The sequence below is a fragment of the Salvia hispanica genome, unplaced genomic scaffold, assembly GCF_023119035.1.
Source record: "Salvia hispanica cultivar TCC Black 2014 unplaced genomic scaffold, UniMelb_Shisp_WGS_1.0 HiC_scaffold_215, whole genome shotgun sequence".
NCBI classification, from domain to species: Eukaryota; Viridiplantae; Streptophyta; class Magnoliopsida; order Lamiales; family Lamiaceae; genus Salvia; species Salvia hispanica.
In genome coordinates this window covers 17064-26539 of record NW_025951932.1, presented here as the reverse complement: position 1 = coordinate 26539, position 9476 = coordinate 17064, and the positions used below count along the sequence as shown (strand labels likewise).

General features: G+C 34.8%; 2 protein-coding genes across 2 annotated transcripts; both read left to right on the top strand.

Annotated features, from left to right (window-relative positions):
- Positions 1-734: 734 nt before the first annotated feature.
- Positions 735-2421, top strand: LOC125198724 (putative disease resistance protein RGA3). Its single transcript, XM_048097018.1, has 2 exons — positions 735-2089; positions 2183-2421. Exon 1 carries the CDS (start codon positions 788-790, stop codon positions 1961-1963), a length of 1176 nt encoding a protein of 391 aa, XP_047952975.1. The 5' UTR covers positions 735-787; the 3' UTR covers positions 1964-2089; positions 2183-2421.
- A 3081-nt stretch (positions 2422-5502) lies between these two features.
- LOC125198723 (protein FAR1-RELATED SEQUENCE 5-like) lies at positions 5503-9163 on the top strand. The gene is made up of 4 exons (XM_048097017.1): positions 5503-5515; positions 6676-7474; positions 7638-8659; positions 8763-9163. Exons 1-4 carry the CDS (start codon positions 5503-5505, stop codon positions 9161-9163), a joined length of 2235 nt encoding a protein of 744 aa, XP_047952974.1.
- The last annotated feature ends 313 nt before the right edge of the window (positions 9164-9476 follow it).

The following is a 9476-nucleotide window of genomic DNA, read 5'->3' as shown; positions in this document are numbered from 1 at the left end:
CTTATTTTGCAGCCTTTCCTAAGGATCATTACATTAAAAAGAAAAAACTGATCCTTCTATGGATGGCTCATGGCTACATTTCATCAAAGGGGACTCTTCAAGTGGAAGATGTTGGAAATCAAATATGCAATGAGCTACTACTCAGATCTCTTCTACAAACTGATGTGGATTACATGAACAGGATTAGTATGCACGATCTCGTTCATGATCTGGCTGAGTCAATTATGGAGAACAAAGTTCCCGGAGTACAAAGTGAAAGAAATCTAGCAAATGCATCAACTATCCGCGAGGTAAATTTGCTACACAAAACTCTTGGAGTTCCCAGACGTATTTCCTAAATATTTTCAGCAAGATATGAACATCACTTCCATCTTGGAGTTCACAAGTTTAAGAGTGTTAAATGCCCCTCGTAGCACAGTAAAAGATTTGCCTCCTTCCATTGGCAATCTTAAACATTTGCGATTCTTGTATTTGTCTAATTCTGAAATGCAAGCTCTCCCCAACTCGTTATGTACTCTTTGGAACTTGCAAATCCTCAACTTGGATGACTGTGTTAGGCTTGAGGCTTTACCTAAGAAGCTCACATCCTTACGTAATCTTCGACATCTATGTTTGTGGAACTGCAAGTCATTGTGTGAGATGCCATCTAAAATTAGAGAGTTAAATGGCCTGAAAACGTTGAGTATGTTTGTTGTGGGTCTCAAGAGAGAACCAACTTGAGGAACTGGAATGCTTGAACATCAGTGGAAGGCTTCAGATTAGGCATCTGGAGAGAGTAAAAGACCATATGGATGCTAAGAAAGCAAAGATTGCTGAGAAAAACAATCTTCGTAATTTGAGATTGTCGTGGGAAAGAAATGCTTTATCCAAGCTAGTCGAGGAAGTTGATGAAAGGGTGTTGGAAGCACTTGAACCTCACCCCAATCTTGAACGTCTTTATATACAAGGCTTCAGTGGTAGATATCTTCCACGTTGGATGGAAAACTCAACGCAGAGAAAAATAGTTGAGATTAATATAACTGATTGTGAAAATATTAGGCGTTTTCCAAAACTGGGAGAGTTGCCCCATCTTGAGAATCTGTTTTTAACGAATATGGGGGTGGAGTATATTATTGAAGAAGAAGAAGTTGGGAGTGGGCACCCAGTACCGATACAGTTCGTGGCTCTGAAACAACTGTTTTTAACTGATCTCCCAAATCTTAAGGGACTATCAAAAGAGCAACAGAGTTGTAAAGAAGTATTCCCAAATCTGGAATGCCTAAGTATCAAGCGTTGCTCTTCATTTGTATTGCCATCAATCTCGTCCCTTGAAAAGTTGAAGTATCTAGGATGTAGAAGCTCAGACTTGGCTTTATTATCTGAGCACGACATTCCTAGTAAGCTGTCAATTGAGGTTGAAGAGAACCTGACTTGTTTCCCAATAGAAGCGCTGAAAAAGTTTAGTAAGTTGCGGTCACTGACAATTAATAATGCAAAAGAGATCTCTTGGACAAGAGAAGGTCTGGAATCCTTAAAAGAGCTTACATGTTTATGGCTAGAGAGTTGTCGGACAATGAGATGTTTACCAGAAGGGATGTTGCGGCACCTTACTGCTTTGGAGTACCTCACCATATGGAAGTGCCCAGAATTACTAGAGTTGCCAGAGGATATTAAATACCTCCATAATCTTCAGTACCTCCTGTTACAGTATCTTCCCAAGATAACGCGCTTGCCTCAAGCCTTTCAGCACCTCACTAATCTACAACTAGATGATCTTCCTGAATCACTCCCAGATCAGCTACCATCTCTCTATGGACTCGCTGTTATGAACTGCCCAAAGGTTGTATCGATTCCAGCTCTGCCAAATCTGAAACACCTAACAGTCCGTTGTTGCCCACAACTGGAAAGGCGATGTCAGAGAGGAAGTGGAGAGGATTGGCACAAGATTGCCCACGTTCGCAGCATTTATATTTCTCCAAATTAACTCAGCTATTTTTTGTTGATTTTATGTAAAAAAAATCGAGCTTAACTATGATTTCAGTAATTTGTGTCATTCTTCAAGATTAAGAAGATGTACCAAAAATAGCATTGGAGAAAGATTACAAAGATGGTTAGTAATTGTATTTCAATGTATTCTTCTTTATTTGTTATTTTTATACAGTACAATAACTCGTCTTCTTGTTTATTTCTTTATGTTTCATAGTGTTGGAGGAACTTTGAAAAGTTGGCATTGTGGCAGGGGGCGAAGTAGTACATCTTTGAGTGTGCATTGTCAAATGCAAGTGTCTTAGAATATGTGGCTGAATTCCTGTTTTGCTTAACTTTTCTAAATATATTTTGGCAAGATTTTTTTTGTGTTCTCGTAGTTAGAGATTTGCCGTTATTCTGTTGAGTTATCTTCTATTAGATCTTGTTTTCTACTTATATATTTCGTTACTATCATAGGGGTATTGAGTTCGGTAGAATAATATATTTTGTTGCCAACATTTGAAATTCAATCGAGTCATACAATGTTGATGTTATGTTGTTCCCTTCGGTTCTAGTTTCAGTAGACATGTTCATATTCTCCACTACATATTATTACGATGACATGGCACCCTTAGAGCTTGTATCTTCGCTTGAATTTTAAGCCCAGAAATCGATTGCTTAGCTTGACTCCTCATTTCTCTTACATGCTTCCCTTGCTCGTAGAGGTCAAAAGATTTTGAGAGCTTCTTGCCTGTTTTGCTAAGAGTGAGATGTGAAGTAAAATGAGGACAGATATGGGAATTAAATAGTGGTGTGTAGCCGATGGAGTAGGAGAAAAGGATGGTGATTCTGAAAGATTATTGTTGCTCTCCATCATCGAAGATTCAACAGATCAGTGGCGGATCCATAACCTGAAAATGGAAGTGGCGAAAAATCATGACTAGATATGTTCATATGTCATCATGGTTCATTGTCAACCACAGCTATTGCCTTTGGCTAGTGTGGCGAGTGTTGGTGCTGTAACATAGACCAGATATGGCACGAATAATGGAAAAGGGAAGGGCTCGATAAAGTGTGATCAACAAAGTCCTATTTAGATTCGAGTGTCAATGCTGTAGGTAGGTAGCCCTGTTTGTGTGCTTAATACTTTCAAAATGCTAGACCAATCTCTTGAACAAGGGGATTCACTGATGATTTCTGATGCATGTGCCAGCTGAGTCTCGTCATACTCCTGCAAAGGTGCGAAGCTAGAACCTCTATACGACTCCACATTTTCCTTTCCTTTTTCCTCCATACGTCGCCCCTGCCTTCATTTTTTCGACAAATTAGCATTTACGTATACTCCTGAATACTCGAATGCCATATATAAATATCACAACAAACATTTATTTTACTCTAAGTATACTTAAATTCAAAAGATTTTTCTTCACCTACTTATTTTTTATACTTTTTCGATCATATCTATATAGGGATGTACTAGTATAACAACTAATTTTAAAGTTACAACGTACATCCAACCACGTGCTGCCATGTGGCACGAAAAATGCAATATTGTATACAGAAAAATGCAATATACATTTTGTAGAAGCTATAAATGAATTTCGGCAGATTGCATTTTTGTTATATGCAGATTGCATTTTTTATCATTGAGTTTTGCATTTTTGATATTGACGGTTTAATTTGCATTTTATATATAGACGGATTGCATTTTTATATGTGAAAATGCAAAACTTAACAATAAAAAATGCAATTTATGTGAAAATGCAAAACTCAACACTATAAAATGCAATTTACATACAACAAAAATGCAATCTGCGAAAATGCATATACATATAGATTGCATTTTTGTGTATAAAATATTGCATGTTTTGTGCCACATGGCAGCACCAGATTGGATGTACGTTGTGACTCTAAATAAGGGGGCACCCTAGTGCTCCCCTATATATTTTATTTAAATTACACAATAACTAACGTACATAACTTTATATTAATTTATTTATATAGCAAATATACATTATTAATAGTAAAAAATTATACAGCTTGAAAATTAAAATACATTTAAGATATTATACTAAAAACATTCAAACTTAAATAAATTATACTTAAGATATCATAATTACATCAACATATAATTTAGTTGTGTAATTTACTTATCTATTTAAATTAGAGCTCCTTGAAAGCAACAAATTCCATTACTATGAAAAAGAATAAACACCAAAACCCTCTATAAATGAATTCCACTTTCAAGAATTGAAGCAACATGGATTTCTCAGTAGATTGATCGCCGGCGGAAAAAGCTCTTGGCCCCCTTTTTAACCTCACCGAAGTTGATTTGTGGTCAGTGACATCTCTCTATCACTCTATGTGTGTGTAATTAATGGATGATTGCAAAAGTTGGACAATTTTTACTCAATTCAATAGTCCATTATGAGTTTCTTTGTTGATCAATTTGATTTTGGCTCAAAATCGAAAAAAAAAAACTAAACTAATATTATAATCTTGGTAAGTTGGTAGTATTTTGAATTGCTATCCTGAATCTGTTTGGTTTGTGTTAAATGCACAAACTGGTGATAAGTTTTTCTGTTTTCACTTTTAGCTTTCTTGAAGTTTTTGAAGATTATCTGATATTAGTGTTGGACAATGATTGTTTGATGTTTGAAGATGATTAAAAATCTGCTCGGAGCCCCAAGACATGGATGTAGATTGTAGAGCTAGAAAAACAAATGGGTTTCGTGAGGTACACGGAATTGGAATTGGAATTGAATTGGATGGAATTCTAATTCAATTTCAAATCCTATATTGTAAAATGAAGTACTTAATTAATATGAAATCGAATTTGAAGAATTTGTCCACACACTATACACAAAATACGCTCACACACACTTTACACAAAATACATAGTATACTATACACAAATACACACACTTCACACACTACGCCCTCTACACAGTTCACGCATTACACACAAAATACACACAATACAAAACACACACACTATACACAAAATATACATATTCCACACACTACACAAAATACACATACTGTACACACACTACACACATTACACACAAAATGCACACGCTGCACACTATACGCATAATACACACACTATACACACTACACAAAGTACATACACTGCACACACTATACGAAAAACACACTCCACACATTGCACACTCTACTGCACACACTATACACAAAATAAACACGTTAAACACACTATACAAAAAATGCACACACATTACACACTACACAAATTTTACACAAAATACACACTATAGACAAAACACACATTGCACACACACTATTCAAAAGCTGAAATTTCAAATTTATTTCAGTTTTTCAGTTTGGTTCAATTTAAACTTTTTTGCAAATTTTAGTCTTTTGATTCAATACGGTTTGGATCGAAAAACAAATCTAAAAACTGAAAAGAAAATAAATCCAAAAAACGGATGCTTGAAATGTGTGTAGTGGGTGTAACATGTGAAGCATTGGCGAAATGTGTATAGTGTGTGAAAGTGTGTGGATTCTTCATCTTATTCCGAGTCTACGTCGATGAATGGTGGAGGTAGTCTGGTTTGATTTTCGTTAACATGAATTTTTTGTGTTATGTTGGTGATTTATGCTCTGTTGACATGATTTGAAAATCTGTTGACATGATTTATGTTACTTGGTAAATATTCTATGTTGTTGTTATGCTCTTTGTGGACATTCTGTTTGATTAACATTATTTTGTTGTGTTATGTTGGTGATTTATGCTCTGTTGACATGATTTATGTGTACTTGTTAAATATTCTGTTGACATCGTGTTTTTGACATTTTGATCCTGGTAATTTGAAGCATGTTCTGATATTTTGCCTTACATAACTTATAACAATTGTCTAAGAATTTTACAAGAGTGCTCTTTGTGGACATTTTGTTTCATTAACATTATTTTGTTGTGTTATGTTGGTGATTTATGCTCTGTTGACATGACTTGAAAATTTGTTGACATGATTTATGTTCCTTGGTAAATATTCTGTGTTGTTGCTATGCTCTTTGTTCACTTTCTGTTTCATTAACATTATTTTGTTGTGTTATGTTGGTGATTTATGCTCTGTTGACATGATTTATGTGTATTTGTTAATTATTCTGTTGACATCGTGTGTTTCCATCAGTGTATTCTAATTAAACTGTACATTTTGATCCTTGTAATTTGAAGCTTGTTCTGATATTTTGGCTTACATAACTTATAACAATTGTCTAAGAATTTATAATAGTGCAGCCACCTCTTTAGAGATAACTATAGGGGTAATTTACGTAAGTCTTTTGATTTGCATTGATGTAACTTGAAAATCTGATGACATGATTTATGAATGGTGAAGGTAGTTTGGTTTGATTTTCATTAAGATGATTTTTTTGTGTTATGTTGCTGATTTATGCTCTGTTGACATGACTTGAAAATCTGTTGACATGATTTATGTTCCTTGGTAAATATTCTGTGTTGTTGTCATGCTCTTTGTTCACTTTCTGTTTCATTAATCTGGACATTTTGATCCTTGTAATCTGAAGTCTATTCTGATATTTTGGCTTACATAACTTATAATAATTGTCTAAGAATTTTACAAGAGTGCAGCCACCTCTTTAGAGATAACTAAAGCTGTTATGTTGTTGATTTATTCTCTGTTGACATGACTTGAAAATCTGTTGACATGATTTATGTTCTTGGGTAAATATTCTATGTTGTAGGGTCTGTTATTCCAATTTGCAAGCCTGAGTTGAGGCCTTATGAAGGTCAAAAATTTTCTTCTCTTGAGGAAGGAATTTCATTTTATGAAATGTATGCTCAGGAGTGTCGTTTTGATTGTCGAAGATTTGGGAATAGGTCTAGTGGTGGTGTTATTATTTTTCAGTATATTGTTTGCAATAGACAAGGATTTCATACGGTAGATTCATTGGATGTTGATGTTAATGTATCTGAGGATGGTAATGTGTCTGATGATGAAGAAGTATCTTCAAAGAAGAGACGTAGACGTGGAACGAAAAGATGTGGATGTGGAGCGAGAATTAGTTTTAAGTTTTTTTCTGATTTTGGTGATAAGTATTACCTAGTGCATCAGTTTGTTGAGGAACATAATCATACTATGGTTGATAAAGATCATAAGAGATTTTTGAAAGGTAATCGGAGTTTGAATGATGTTCATCACAAGTTTGTTGAAGATTGCACCAAAGCTAACATCGGTCCTACCTCTACTTTTAACTTATTAAAAGAGTTTTTCGGTGGTTATGATGTTGTTGGGTGTACGTTGACTGATGTTAGGAATTGTTCACGTGATATTAAAGAGAAATTAAAAGAAGTGGATGTGCAAATGATTCTAAATCAGATGCAAGAGAAGAAGAGAATTTGTGAAGGCTTTTTTTACAAATATCAATTATCATCTGAAGATAATAAGTTAGTGAGCTTATTCTGGTCTGATGCTGAGTCTCGGAAGCATTACCACATGTTTGGAGATGTTGTAGCATTTGATACAACATATTCAACAAACAGGTAGTTTATTTATTATACTTATTAGTTGACATAGATGGTAGTTGACATGGTAGTTGACATATGATACATTTGTACTTTGCATCATTTCTGATTTAATAGTTGACATAGCATATATCTATAATTGACATTATTGATGTTTTGTGTTGATGTATTTGTTCAATAGGTATCGTATGGTGTTTGGTCCATTTACCGGGAAAGACAATCATGGGTGTCCTATTGCGTTTGGAGCTGGTTTTGTATCCGGTGAGAATTGTGATGCATTTTCATGGCTTTTCACTGTATTTGTTGAATGCATGGGTGTTGCTCCAAGAATCATAATTACTGACCAAGATTGGGGAATGAGGCTTGCTATTGAGAAAGTATTACCTGGTACAAGGCATCGTTTGTGTATGTGGCATATTATGAGCAAGTTATTTGAGAAGATACCTAAATCAATTTCTGATAGAGAAAAGTTTAGTAAGGAGTTTAAGTCTTGTGTTTGGTCAGAGTTGTTAGATCCGGATGAGTTTGATATATTATGGACTAGTATTGTTGAAAAATATAGTGTAGAAGATCATAAGTGGTTTAAGGATATGTTTTTGATCAGACAGATGTGGATCCCAGCCTTCTTTAGAGATGTTCCTATGGGTTCTTTAATGAGAACAACATCTCTTTCAGAATCTGAAAACAGTTTTTTTAAGAGGTACTCGAAACCGTTGTTCAATTTTGCTGATTTCACTCTTCAGTATAACAATGCCATTGATGCTCAAAGGAATCAAACTGAAAGGCTTGACTATTATGATTCTGTAATCACTCCAAAATATGTCACTGATTTAGCATTTGAGAAGCAATTGGGATCTGTTTACACAGATAGGATGTTTAGAGTGGTACAAGATTTGATTGTTGAGGCTGATAAGAGTTGTCGGATGATTAGCATGTCCACATTGGAGAACATCGAGGTCTTCAAAGTTTCTGATGCTAGAAAGAAGATCTTTACAGTTAGACATGAGATAGAGACTGAGTCATATGAATGTGAGTGTAAACTATTTTTAAGGTGTGGTTATCTATGCAGCCACCTTTTTTTCATCCTCAGAAACAAAGATGTCAACAATATTCCAGAGAAATATGTTGGCAACCGTTGGCTTAAAAGTGAATTACTAAAGGCAGTTCATGGTCTCACAATTGATGAAAGTGCGTCTGACAGAGGTATGCAAACTGTTTTCTATAGATATTTCAGTTTAAGTTTTAGCATGTGTTGTTTAAGCTGTTGACATCTTATATATGCTGTTGACATTTTATATGTGCGCAGGTTCTAACAAAGATGACAAACTACAGATTGCTAACAGGTGTCATGGTCGTTACTTTGGTCTATATCAGCGTGCTTTTAGAAATAAAGATCATTTGATTGCTTTGGATAATTTGCTTGCGGGTATTGGTCCTCAAATCTTTAAAGATGACTGTGCTGGATCGTCTTCTCTTGATAAAAATGATTCAATCATGAACATATATGGTATTGCTGTTCCTGAAGAAATAACTGCCCATGCTCCAGATGTGGTTAGTACAAAAGGAGGTGCAAGTGACAAGAAAAGCAGGATTAAGTCAAGCATAGAGAAAGCAATTGAAAAGGCAAATAAACCTCATAGGCGTTGTGGAAAGTGTCACAAAGTTACTGATCATAATGCTAGAAGTTGTGGCAGAAAGGAGACATGATTGTTTTTTTTTTAATAGTCAGGGTTTTTTTTTTATTTGTTGACATAGACTACAAATTATTGACATTTTCTCATTTGTTGTTTATATCTGATTTTCATCTCTATTGAAATCTATTTATGATTCTGTTTTTTTAATTTTAAGATTTGTTTTCTGAGTTGTACACCTTTATACAAAGTGTTGACATTTGGTTATAAGTTGTTGACATTTCAATACAAGTTGGACATGCCTTGCTTTCATGCTCCTTCATGTTTTTAATGTGCACATGTCAACCACTTAAAAATTGAGTCAACTATATATACTGGCCATGTCAACA